At 36.2% G+C, this 14,144-nt stretch overlaps 2 protein-coding genes across 2 annotated transcripts; one reads left to right on the top strand and one right to left on the bottom strand.

The window, feature by feature from the left end:
- The first annotated feature begins 4,507 nt into the window (after positions 1-4,507).
- Positions 4,508-6,302, top strand: LOC140875063 (beta-1,6-galactosyltransferase GALT29A-like). The gene is made up of 2 exons (XM_073278606.1): positions 4,508-6,045; positions 6,078-6,302. The coding sequence occupies exon 1, from the start codon at positions 4,863-4,865 to the stop codon at positions 6,018-6,020; it is 1,158 nt and encodes a 385-aa protein (XP_073134707.1). The 5' UTR covers positions 4,508-4,862; the 3' UTR covers positions 6,021-6,045; positions 6,078-6,302.
- A 298-nt stretch (positions 6,303-6,600) lies between these two features.
- LOC140874049 (protein ADP-ribosyltransferase PARP3-like) lies at positions 6,601-13,923 on the bottom strand. The gene is made up of 19 exons (XM_073277326.1): positions 13,897-13,923; positions 10,867-11,135; positions 10,272-10,464; positions 10,083-10,196; positions 9,919-9,976; positions 9,785-9,845; positions 9,383-9,557; positions 9,164-9,294; positions 8,853-9,090; positions 8,625-8,749; positions 8,470-8,546; positions 8,234-8,394; positions 7,888-8,097; positions 7,697-7,799; positions 7,524-7,606; positions 7,257-7,400; positions 6,987-7,169; positions 6,832-6,892; positions 6,601-6,779 (listed from the first exon to the last, which is right to left on the bottom strand). The coding sequence occupies exons 1-19, from the start codon at positions 13,921-13,923 to the stop codon at positions 6,601-6,603; spliced, it is 2,592 nt and encodes an 863-aa protein (XP_073133427.1).
- Positions 13,924-14,144: the final 221 nt, after the last annotated feature.

The raw sequence follows: 14,144 nt of genomic DNA, 5'->3' as shown, positions 1-14,144 counted from the left end.
GTAAGTGCAATTTGAGATTAGCCAACGCCTACTTCTATTGGTCAATTTCGAAGTTTTCATGGTCTTGCAAGTATTTATAGGAGATTTGTGAAATATTTTAGCACTTTGGCGGCTCCCATGACTGCGATGATCAAGAAAAACGTTTCATTCCATTGGAGCGAGGAGCAAGAGAAGTCTTTTGATATTATTAAGCAAAAATTAATTAATGCTCTTTTACTTGTATTGCCTGATTTTACTAATACTTTTGAAATTGAATGTGATGCGTCAGGCGTAGGAAGTGGAGGTGTCTTGATGCAAGGAGGACGACCAATTGCATACTTTAGTGAGAAATTGAGTAGAGCAGAGCTGAATTATCCTACCTACGACAAGGAATTTTATGCCTTGGTTAGAGCGCTTGAAACATGGCAGCATTACTTGAGGCCAAATGAGTTTGTGATTCATACGGATTATGAGTCTTTGAAGCATCTCAAAGGACAACAAAAGCTGAACAAGAGACATGCCAAGTGGGTAGAGTTTATGAAAACTTTTCCCTACATTATCAAGTACAAGAAAGGGAAGGAAAATGTGGTAGTGGATGCTCTACCACGTAGGTATGTGCTTTTATCTACGCTAGATTCTATGTTTTTAGGATTTGAGTATGTGAAAGATTTGTATGCTAGTGATCTTGACTTTGGTGAGATTTATGTGTGATGTTTGCATGGTCCAAAAGAAAATTTTTTGTGCATGATGATTATTTGTTTAAGAAAGATAAGTTATGTGTGCCTAAATAGTCCATTCGTGAAATGCTTGTTATGGAATCACATGGGGGTGGTTTGATGGGTCATTTTGGTGTGGATAAAACCTATGACACTTTGCATGAACATTTTTATTGGTCACATATGAAGCATGATGTTGAGAATATTTTTGAGAGGTGTGTGACTTGTAAGAAGGCTAAATCTAAGATATAACCACATGGATTGTATACTCCACTTTCTGTTCCTAGTGAACTGTGAGTAGATATTTCTATGGATTTTGTTTTAGGACTACCGAAAACTAAAAAGGGGAGGGATTCAATCTTTTTTGTGGTTGATAGACTTTCGAAAATGGCTCATTTTATTGTGTGTCATAAGTTTGATGATGCTTATCATGTTGCTGATTTGTTCTTTAATAAAATTGTGAGATTGCATGGCATGCTTAGGATTATTGTGTCTGATAGAGATACTCGTTTCTTGAGTTACTTTTGGAAAACATTATGGTGCAAACTTGGTACTAAATTGCTTTTTTCGACTACATGTCATCCTCAAACGGATGGTCAAACTGAAGTTGTTAATAGAACGTTAGGGACCTTGTTGCGTTCTATAATTAAAAAGAATTTGAAAAGTTGGGAAGAATGTTTGTCATTTGTTGAGTTTGCATATAATCGTAGTGTACACTCTACTACAAATTTTTTGCCATTTGAAATTGTGTATGATTTTAATCCTTTAACTCCATTGGGTTTGATGTTTTTGCCTATGAGTGAAAGGGTTAACATAGATGGAAAGAAAAAGGTTGAATTTGTGAGAAATTTGCATGAGAAATTTAAGGCGAACATTGAAAAGAAGAACTTGCAATACACAAAGTAAACAAATAAAGGTAAAAAGAAGGTTGTATTTGAACCGGGTGATTGGGTGTGGTTGTATTTGAGGAAGGAGCGGTTTTTGGAAAAGAGACGTTCAAAACTTCTACCTAGGGGTGATGGACATTTCCAAGTCTTGGAGCGGATCAATGACAACGCCTACAAATTAGACTTTCCAGATGAGTACAATGTGAGTACAACTTTTAATGTTTCTGATTTGTCGTTGTTTGATGTAGGTGATGATAAAGACTTGAGGACAAATCATTTTCAAGAAGGGGAGGATGATGCGATCATGGATGGCTCGCGTGTTACTGAGGAAGCTAAGGACCCATTGGAAATGCCACGTGGACCAATTACGAGAGGTCGAGGCAAGAAATTCAAGGAAGCACTTCAATCATTGATGATAAATTCACAAGAGGGCGTTGGAATACTTGATATTCAATTTGAAGGATGTTATAATCTTATTGAGGTCAAAGGAGGTCAAGGAAGTGAAGAAATTGAAAAGAAAGTTCGAAACTTCGGCACGCCCGCACCTTGCTCTGCGAAGAAGATGCGCGCCCTCGCGTACGAGTGCTGATTTGACGATTAATCTGCGAGGCTTCAGCGCGCCCGCGCCTTAGTCCTTGCGCGCCCGTGCCGTTCCTGAGCAACCTATGCGCGCCTGCGCGACGTACTTTTACATACACCGAAGGTGTTTGTGTGTGTGCGAGATATTAAGTTTATTTTATGCTATTTTGAGTATTTTATACCTACTAGGGAACTTTCTAGATGATATCTTGAATATCTTTAGGCCATATTTTGCGTTATCTTTTATTTTTTATTGTAAACTATAAATACTTCGTTTATTTTCATTAATAATAATTCAGATTCAGTATATGCACAAATTATTGAAATTCTCTCAAGAATTTTATTCAAAGCTTTGCTTTGGCTTTTCAAATCAAGCTTTCTCAGCTAATTACTTGAAAACGTTTGTCAATTGATTTCTCACTGAAGATTGTCAGATACAAGTTATCTGAAGGTTTTCTTTTGTTTCGATTGTCGTGATTTCTGTTGTTAATCATTCCGTCGATTAAAAGTGAAAATCCAAAATTCTATCAATTTTACTTGGACCTTGTCATGTACATTACCAAATACATCTCTATTCCACAACTTTAAATGTTGTTTCAAGCGTTTCAGCTTGCAAACCATCCCGAACAATCCCTTCTCAGCACAAGGCAAATTCCAATTCAACCTCACAGTCTGTAAGAAATTCGAATGAATCACCCACATATTCTGAAATATGAACGAAGATACTGGCTTAGGCAAAAACGTAGCCGAAATATGAAGCGGGCAGTGATCTGAAGAGCCTCTATAAATACCTATAACGAAATTTGGCCTTAAATTGAATTAATTTTTAAAATTAACCTTTAATAATATTGTTAAAGCCCAATTATATCTTTTAGACTATTTTTAAACATACCTTATAATTTCTACAAATACTTACATACAAATTTATTCGTACGTTATTTAATTTATACTGATAGTAACACTTTAATAAAATTATTAATTTTTAATATGAAATAGGTGCGTAATTTTATTTTTTTTTTTGAAAAATAAATTAAATTTCGTTCTCATTTGCATAATGTTACCATATTTCGACAATTAAATTAGTGAAATAATTATTTTTTTAAATAAATTTTTAAAATAAATAATAATGGTAATTGTCGATGATGATAACAAAAAGTTATTTAACTCAACTAAATACGTTAAACATCCTTATTTCTAATTATAAACAATATAACTAGTTTAGTAATTAATAGTTCATTTATTTCATATCATGTTGCATTGTACAGAGTATCATTATTATAATTATTAATCTATTTTTAAAATTTTAGCATAAATACAACTATTTCGACGTTCTCATTATCAATATTGTCATTAATTAATTTATTTATTTATTATTATAATCTGTATTAATATATATCATATTATTATTATCATAAAATATTTATTAAGAAAATGAATAATGCTTAATGAAATGGGTTTGTTTTACTTATTTTGAAAAATTATCCAGTTTAACTAAGGTATAATAATTATTCATGAGATGAGGACAAAAGATAATTAAAGAAATGGTATTTTAGGAATATTAACATATAAAAACTGAGCTTCAAAAAAAAATTTATAAAAACTATATTGTATAATTTTAACATAGAAAATAACTTACTATCAATTTGTCATGTACTAAAATAATTAAGTAAATTTTCTCTTAACTACAATGTTGTGAACCATGTATTAGTATTACCATGGAAATTTTTTCCTCTCGGATGTCACAAATTCATATATTGGCTACGAAACGCATGCCAGCGAACAAATTTGGTAGCCTAATTTACCACATTTTAGGCATGGGACAATAAGTGCACGTCATAAAATTTAGGGTGCCATCTGCCGACAAGTGAAATTAATCCAACTTGTTTGAAGTAAACATATGTTTATAGTTCTTGAAATATAATAAATCAATACAAATTATTAATTTATTGTCATAATCTATACTGTTATATAATAATACATTAACCTTTAACTATCTTGCTAATTTTAATGGATAGACTAAAATACTCTTCTTTTAGTTCAATAAAAGTATTTTAAAAACATTTTGTTATGAGCTGGTTGTGCCATAATGCCAGATTAAATCGAGCTTTCTTTTCTTTTCTTTTTTTTAGATGGAGAATTTTTGGGCTTGAAATCGACCATGAATCACCAATTATGTCAATTTGTAGTTATTTAATTTAAAATCAAATAAAAATAAAAATATTATAATAAAATATGGAAAGAATATGGAACCAAGTTTTAAACAACAAGACAGTAATAGATAGATTACACAGATTAAAGTTTTCATTGTTACCTTAAAAAAATAAAAGATCTTCATTGTAAAATTTTTTGAAGCAGTGATCTATTTTTAACACCACTGTGTTTCTATATTCTCATGTCCCAATCTTGAATCTTTACCAGCAATTTGCATTCAGATCTTTCTCCAACACCAAACCCATCTCCCTCTGTATTCCACATGTGATTGAAGCAGATCCCACAAAATGTAAAGCTCAAAGATCCCATCTTTTGCAGGGAATTTGATATGGGTGTTCGTCTTTCACCATCAATTTCTGTTTGAACATGAATCAGAACAGAACCCTTCTTATTTCCTCAAAGTTCTTGCACATAATTTGCCACAAAGATTAGCATTTAGTTTAAGAAACTTTGAGATCTGTCTGCATTTTCGATTTCGAAGAATCCATTGATGTATTCTTCAGTGAAGCGCACCCTCCGCCCTCTGTACAGCATTTTACTGCTGGTGCTGGTGGCCGCCACTCTCACATATGGATCTTTTCAACTGAAAAACGCCACTCCCCTTGTTGGAAACTCCCAAAAACCAATCTTCAATGCTACCCTTTTGAAATTTTCTTCTCTTGAAATTGGTGAACCCAAGTTGAGGCAGGAGATTGGGGAGTTGTTGGAGGGAAATTTTCGAAATCGGGGCCGGCAGATATCATTTTTGTCTTCTGGTAAGTATCGTACTGATGCCAGGGTAAGATCAGCTAGAGGGGTTCCTTTGCAGCTCCGTTCGCCGGAGTTTCATCAATTGTGGTTGAGTTTTCGACGGCATTTGGGGGATTGGTTGAGAAACCGGAGGTTTCAGTCCGACGTAATCTTGGATTTGGTTAATGAGATCAATGGTGTGATCGATAAATACAATGGCATAAATCATGTGCCGGCCAAGAAATATAAAAGTTGCGCTGTGGTGGGAAATAGTGGGATTCTTGTAAAAAACGATTATGGCAAGGTGATCGATAGGCACGAGGCCGTTATTCGGCTGAACAATGCTAGGACCGCGAGTTTTGAGCAGTTTGTAGGATCAAGAACCAGCATTTCTTTTGTCAATAGTAACATACTGCACTTATGTGCGCGAAGGGAAGGTTGCTTTTGCCATCCTTATGGACCAAATGTGCCTATGGTTATGTATATGTGTCAACCCGCACATTTCTTGGATTATCTGGTATGTAACTCTTCCTACAAAGCACCATTGATCATCACCGATCCAAGGTTTGACGTGTTGTGTGCCAGGATTGTGAAGTATTACTCGTTGAAACGATTTGTGGAGACGACTGCAAAAGACGTCGGCGACTGGGCACCAGCACATGAAGGATCAAACTTCCACTATTCTTCAGGAATGCAAGCCATCATGCTTGCTTTGGGGATATGTGAAAGAGTTGGTATTTTCGGGTTTGGGAAATCCAGTTTGGCCAGGCACCACTATCATACCAATCAGAAAGCTGAGCTTTCTCTGCACGATTATGAAGCTGAGTATGATTTTTACCAGGATTTGATGCAAAAACCAGATGCTATCCCCTTTGTCTCAGATAAGTTCAAGTTCCCTCCTACCGTAATGTACCATTGAAATTTTCCGCTTGTATGGTGTATAGGTCGATTACACGTTTAGATGATATTCATATAGGTCGATTACACGTTTAGATGATATTCATATTGTGTCGTGCCTCAACAGTGAGAATGGGAGGTATTGTTCTGTGACCTGTAGTGTCCAAGATGGTGCAGGTGTAAAGTTGAAATGAAAGAAATACATCACCCGTTTTGTCTGTTCAACCCTTTGCTCTTAATTTAGTTCTTTTACTCGAAAGAAAGTGCACCTTCTATCAGTGGTTGGAATTCAGAAGCATGAGAGAGCAGATTTTGGCTGCCTACTTCGTTTCCTTGATATATCTACATACATAACAATTAATATGGTCGAAGTTTTATGCACATAAAATCGAAACACTCCCCCCACTCCGCTGCTCTTGACTTAACCAGGGCGAACCTTCACGATTCGGTATTTGCCATAATTGCACTTCCTCCCCTTGTCATGTAACATTAAAATTACAATATTTGTATCTTAATCATATGATTTTAATATTAGTATAATACAAAGTACAAGACACGTAATAGATGAATACTATGTCGGATTCACTCCACATGTTTATCTTTCATGAATATAAAGGAAGTTTAACAAAAATGCACACATCAAGTGGCCATAGTCTATCTGCAATAACTTCACAGTAGAAACTTAAAAGACTTGTTCCATAATTAGCCCAAATGAACCCTTTCATCCTAAAGCTTCCAGTGAGCAAAACACGACGACAAAAGTTAGATTCACAGACCTTGCCTGTTTTCCACGTAAAAAATCACCTTACCACACCGAGACCATTTTTAGGCACCCATATCATGCCCCACATTTTGCTCTTCAAACTTCACAGCCACCAGGAACTGTATACTGACCTGAAAAAGAGTATACGAAAGGACAACATGGAATTTTCTCACGCGGGAACATTTTAGATTATGTTTGGTTATAGGTAATGTTAAGCCTTTCAACCTGTTGTGGATCATAGACTGCATATTCATTATACTCGAGGGGACTATCTTTATGCTCCGATGGAATTAGCCGTCCACAAGGCACTTTAATATCATCTTTCCAAAAGAAGTGCTCTGATTCATCTGTTCTCTTTTGGCCACGCCCAATCACTCCCAATTTCTTCCTCTCGAGTGATGTTGTATCCTGCACAGAACAGGTGTAAATTTGAATCAGCAGTTGCAAACATAACCACAAAAACAAAAGCACGACTTGTTAATCGCTTCTACGTACCTCTGGTGACCCAGTCAGTTCGGTTATATGCTCGCCCAGTGATGCAACTGCCAAGACCAAAAAACCATGTAGCCTATCCACTGCTGTGAAACCATACCTGGCTGCTTCTGCTGCAGCATCCGTACAAACTATAGCTTTGCCAAACTACAAAACAAAAAAAAAAAAAGAATACCAATACAAGTGAATCAGTTCTAAATATCCTGACATCTGATTGAATATGCCAGTAACCTTCATCCAAAGTTATCTGCGATTTTCGAGTTATTTTACCATGTATCCAGGTACAGGTAGAAAACACTGCGCAGGCACGAATCCTCCATGCAGATGTCGCAGCAAATTTGAACTCCGTGTACCTGATAATTAAAAAATTATTTTACAGACTAGGATATTTCAATATGTTACAATGACTCAAAAGGAACAATAAGCCAAATATCAATTCCTACCACACCATAACAGAACTTTGTTTGGTAATTTATTGATGTCCTCGAGAGAGGGGCATGCACTCAACTCCACAGCAAAAATATTCTCAATGGACACTCCAAAACTCTATGAGAGACATCATCAGAAAATACTGTTACTTTGTGACATAGATGGGCAAATGCAAAAGTGGGGAAGCGATAATTGGCAGTCCTACAATTTCTCCAACTTTGACAGGTTCATAAGTTCTTCCCAGATATTGTGCTATCATCTTGTGATCTTCCATCTCTTTTTCTATGGGAGATATTGAGCACCCCAATTTCTTGTAGAAGTCAAATAGAGGATCACCAAGAGTGGAGCTCGACATATCTCCTATGAGCCGTGAAGCTGCATTGATATCTCTGAGAGTCTCGAATGCAGATACAGCCTGCATGGCTCTTTATAATTAGCTTCTGAAAAAGTCTTGCACAATCATGACCAGATCCATTAAGGGTTAACCAACCTCCCCACAAAAAAAGGGAAAAGATGGAAATTTTATCTGTAATTCATAAAAGCGCTCTCACATGATCAGCAATATCATTAGGCTCTTGAAAATTATAAGGTTTTGTTGAAGGCATAAGTGTAAACATTCTTTGGCTGAAATCTGCCCACAAAGCTTCTCTCTCCATCCCTTTTTCTTTGTGGCACTTGAGTTTCTCTACAAATTGCAGGAGCTCAGTTTCACCTGTATGACCATCATTCATGAGAAACTACAACTCAAACATCTAAAACTGAAAGCAAGAGCAGAAGAACAACTTACATTCATTTAAGTGGATATCAGTAACCATTCCCAATGGAAGTTCAGTAACGTCTCTCCCAATTTCGGTCAAAGCATACCTGGAAACAACTCAATATCTTTTGCATCATAAATAAACAAGAGAAAACACTGAAATTGAATCTACTATAGATGCTAACCTATATATGTCCTGGCTGCATAGAACTTTCAGAAGATTTGCCACCTTTGGCTCAAGCTTACTAATAGCTACAACCCTGAGTTGTCGGAGGCCCAAAGCACCATGTCTTACTTCTACTCCATCATCCTACAGGAATTGAAGAACTACTGTGAAAATGGAGCCCTTTCTGTAAAATGATTTGAATTTGTGCTCATTTTAACGTCGTGTTACCAAGGAAATAAAAATGCACCATGTCAATAGGGAAAAGCTTATGCAGCTTCTTGTGGATTTTCTTCTCTCTTCCCCATGACTCAAACTCATTTCCAGTTAACTGTTCAAAATGTTTAGCAAACTCCTTAGTGGCATCGTTGACATTTTCCAACTCATCTAGATGCTCCTCTACACTTGAATTATCACATATATCGCCTCTCTTCAAGTACATGTAAAGACCATTCTCAGGCACAACGATCAGTTGCATAATGCAATATCTGTTCAAATCAAACTACTCAGTTGGTAACTTAACTCAACAATTTAAAACCCAACAAGAAAACAGAGGTATACTCATTCAATCCTCGCACGAGGTCACAACTAGCGAAGACACAATTGTACAAGATTCCATCCTTTTCCAATATTTTTCCACCATCTTGCAACTTGGTGTCCTTGTGAACACCTCTCTTTCCATATACCTTAAGCTGAGATCAAGGCTCCGAAAATTATTTAAAATCAAACCATTAGAACATTAAAGCAGGCGTAGCTCAAAATGAAGGGGCTGGAAAGAACCTGCGCAGTGATGGTTTCAAGAGCCCGCTCCTTTACATCCTGCTTATCCAATAGAACATCTCTTCCAGCTAGTACGAGATTACTAAGCACATCATAGGCATCCAAAGGCTGAGCCTCCCTTTTCTCAATGCTGTAACTTAACCAACATTCTCCCACCACTGGTATACCTCTCTCCCTGAGAAATTGAACCTTGTAACACTAGTAGCATGTTCTAGAGGGCCATAAAACGTATCAACTAAATGGTATCTTCATAAGGTATGAGATACAGAAAATCCATTGCTATTTCAATGTTCTATAACCCCGGATAAAAACAGTGTGTGTCTAACAAAGATAAACATGCACTGAATTGTGCTTCGGTTTAACACCAAGTTTTAATAGTGCATAAAATAACAAGGTACCTACATTGCCTCGGCCAAATTTCGACGATCCCTCTCAACAGGAGAGGCAACCATACAACTTGCCCCTGCAACAAACAAGTGTCTCTATCACTATAAAAGTAGCAAACAAACTCGAAAATTAAATGCAGAAGTACTTACCAATAATGGAACTTGTAACTTTCCCACCATGATTCTCTATCCTTGGCTTCCAGTATTGCTGTGTAAATTAAATACTAAGCACATAAAGAGTCCAAATGGTGCACCACTTTTTCACAAGCTTAATTTCAATAACCAAGCAGAGGAAATGGAAAAAGGAATTATACATGTGGTCGACATAAACGATCGGAAAGAAATATCGCCATCCCCTTAAAAGGTTTATCAGTGCAAGCCAGCTTTCTAAGAGGTCGGTCTTCAGAATCTTTGAGTCTTCTCAGAATCTACATAAATTGGAACGATTTAAAACTACTGTTTATAATGTCGAAAATCTATACCTACAACAAACCCCAAGTTACATCAGCAACAGCAGAATCTTTGATAGAGTCAGGTAATTTCAGTGGATCCCTCCTCGGAGGAAATAGAGTGGTGTAGGTGCACGAAGACCATTCACTGTATGATCCTTTGCATGTACAACTTGTATCTGTCACCTCCAAAATGCCGCTACAGATTGGACATTTTTCTAGTGGTCCATAAAACATTATATCTTGGCTGCAATTGAAAATTTCGTAGAATCACAACTTGGCTACAAACCATCTTGAAAATAACAATATGATTAACTGGAACCTATAATTGCTGGAGACAAAAGACACATTATGATAAAGTTCAGGCGCGTGGCAGCACACACCCCTCACAAAGGTGAGATGTTACGATGATCTAAATATTTTAAAAATTATGCTTGAAAAGGTTATTTTTAATCTAATAATAACCATGTTGAAATTTGTTTTTGTGCAACATTAACTTAAGCAGCGTGAACACAAGAAAACTATAGCATGTTGTCGCAACAATTGATTCAAATATAGAAGGTGGTTCAAGCCAACCCTAAGGATTGTGAAACCATATTTGATCCTAACCAAGAATTTAAAAAACTTAGGAAACTCGGGATATACTAACCATCTTGGAACAACAGCATCATCAGACCCACCAGAGTCGTGATCATTGGCCTCTAGGATTTCACGCATTTGCTTCATTGAGAGATGCTCAGTTACAGTTTCACAAAACTTCTTGAATTTCGCTTTAATGTCCTTGGCCGACTCACCATTATCTTGGCCATTCTCATCTTCCGTTCTAGACTTCTTTGGTGACTTCTCCGTGACAGGAGCCTTACCCTTCGCCTTCTGCTTTCTTGCATTCCTTTCCTCATCATCTGAACGTGAGTTTCTGTCATGAACCTATGTACACGATGCCAGAGAAGAAACAAATATTAAACAAACATACATTGTGCAAACAAGTATCAGGGCAAGAAAATCAGTCAACTATCTCAACTTCACTTTCCAGTTTCCATGCATGAAGTATTACTGCTATCGTAAAAAATTGGTATTCACAATTGAATAAATCTCAATCTAGACCAATAAGTCAAGTGTGCCCATTAATGAAAATGAAAATAAATTAATTAAACAAAATCTGCGATGGAAATGGACTTAGCATATTTAATTTTTCAAAACAATTTTAGGTGGATGCAAAATTAATAAATAAAATAATTCACCCAAATAAGCTTGGGATTATAAAATATCCGGATCTCCATAAAATAATGAGCTTATTTATATTTTTTCAAGATACTAAAGGGTAAATCTAGTAACCTCCCCAAGTGGACTTTTGACCTGCTAATTCAATGATGCATGAGGAGGGAAAGTAACACATCCAACTCCATACCCTAACCCGAGCTTGAGCCTAATACCGAGTCCTAACACATCGCAAAGTTCGCATTGAGTGCTTGCCTGAGCACTTTGTACTTATTTCATTCACATCATTGTGAGGAAGCCTCTCTTATACGAGAACTAAACCAAGATAGCTACTCCGTGTCAATAATAAAGCATGATAATGCAATCAGCATCCTTCTGATGGAATTAGCCACAGACTAAGAGACACCAAAAGTGTGTAACTAGCTCAAATCAGTGGCAAGATGCATGGGTGCAATCAAAGCCGTTAGATTGTCAATAGATGGATTGGATTGAAGGGATGCATGATAATGAGTTGGACATTTGTGAATAGTCATTGAGTCGTGATCGCATGGATCAAATTGCAGTGGTGAATCATAAAAACAGAAAACCAAGAAATTGGCGAGTAGGTACGATCATGACGTAGAATACCATTGAATTGTAAAGTCATGACCTTCAAGGAACGGTGTAGAATGAACCACTAGATTGAAATTTCATGGTTTAAATTCGATTAGGGTCCAAAGGTTGTTTCCATTTAAGAGCTGGCACAAATATTTAGAACTACAAATTCAGCCTTGTAATTTATCATAATCATTGAATTATGTTCAACTTTTACGTACTTTCATATAACTCCTGAATGAACTATGTAGTCAGCAAAACGTTTGTGTCTACCTCCAAAACAATAATTGTTACTTCCACATCGCATCAAACATTTGTAACCATTTTACGCTGATATCTCTGTATTTTGAAATGGCACCGTCATTACTCGTTATCAATCTCTATTCTACCAACCATGGTGCAAAACCAAAGAAGTTATTGGAAACCAACTTGAAAAGGAGGCCGCAGAAGAGTTTTTCCACACACCTCTCAACTTCCAATGTAAAAACTGCATCTTATATACATTGGACAAAGCATTAGAAGGGTTTAGTCTCATAAAAAACCAAAAAACTTTTATAAATTTTTGGAGAAGAAGTATACGACAGACGATGCTAGCTTGAAGAACTTTAAGACAACTAATACCATAACACTTATGAGACAATTGTCAAGTCCAAGAGTTATAAGACTATAATTTAGCTTGCATAATATATACTAGTACACAGACGCACGTGCACCGTGCTTTTACCCTTTTTTTGGTAATTAAATTGATTTACATTCAAAGAGGAATAATATCATAATTGTAAAAATTAATGAGAAGTCATACTACAATACGAAATTCGAAATGATAAAATACAAAAACAAAAAAGCCTAGACCAAGGCACCATTATCCAGGTTTTTAATAATAGTAATAGCCGTTGGAAATATGCAGATGAAAGAATCCTTTCCTAGTAAAAGGTAAAATTGAGAACCTGATATATGTGGCAAGACTTTAAGAACTATCTGAATTACATGCAGAATGAGATGGGCCTTCAAGACTTGGTCAATAGGCTACACAATGATGAAGAGAACCAGACGCTAAAATCTATTCAAATAAGATGCCTATGCATGGACACAACTTGGTGGAATTGAACACTAGTAAAAATAAGAAAGATTGGAGCAAAGGCAAAAAACAGAGAAGGAATAAAAATCGCACAGGGAATTCCCATGACTGTGCCAAGACAAGATAATCATCGTCAGACATCAAAGAGATGAAGCGATCAAAATCAAGAGCATAAGACGGAAAACAAGATCATGTCAAATACGCAAGTGACAACTATCATATTTGTAGCCATATTTGTGGATAACCTAAGAAAGTGGTGCTTCGATGTTGGTGCAACAAGCCACATATATCCTAGCAAAGAAAAGTTTTCAACTTATACTCCAACCATCCGTAGTAAACTACATATGGGAAACTAACTACGAACATTGTTTGTCTAGGCAAATTGGTGCTGAAGATAACTTCAACAAATAGATGACATTGATTGACATGACACACGTCCCCAGCATCAAGAGAAGTCCAGTGTTGGACTCACTGTTGATCAAAAGTGGATTTAGACTATTATTTAAGTGAACAAGTTTGTATTTACCAAACATGGACAGTTTATCCAATCCCTTAAGGTTTAATGTAATAATGCCTTTGCTCGTTGAATTCGAAAGGATGAAATTAAATCTGTCACTCAATCGATTAATTGTTCTATTTTAGAACATGCTTGGTTAAGGCATATAAATTTGTTTTTTTTTTTGTGTGTGTGGGCGCGCGTGTGCGTGTGTTAAGACTAATATCAAATTAGTCCAAAATTAATATATAAAAAATTGGGCAACCTGGGCTTTAGCTTGGGTGGCCATATATGTGGCTCTGCCACTGATGCAAAACCATATTTGGACTGTCATCATGCAAATATCTATAAGACCAATTGAGAAATACAAGAAAAGATTTGTAGCTAAAGGTTCAATTAAAAAAGCTTCGAATTTTTTAGTTCCAAGTAACATGTATCGCACCCATTAGATATTCAACGCTATATCTGCATCACTTATTCTTCTCTCATTCTTATGTGCTTTCTTGGATTTTGGCTCATCTACAAATTGGCACCATTAATT

The sequence above is a fragment of the Henckelia pumila genome, chromosome 1 (assembly GCF_033568475.1).
Source record: "Henckelia pumila isolate YLH828 chromosome 1, ASM3356847v2, whole genome shotgun sequence".
NCBI classification, from domain to species: domain Eukaryota; kingdom Viridiplantae; phylum Streptophyta; class Magnoliopsida; order Lamiales; family Gesneriaceae; genus Henckelia; species Henckelia pumila.
Note: the sequence above shows the minus strand (reverse complement) of the source record. Positions and strands in the feature narration are given on the sequence as shown.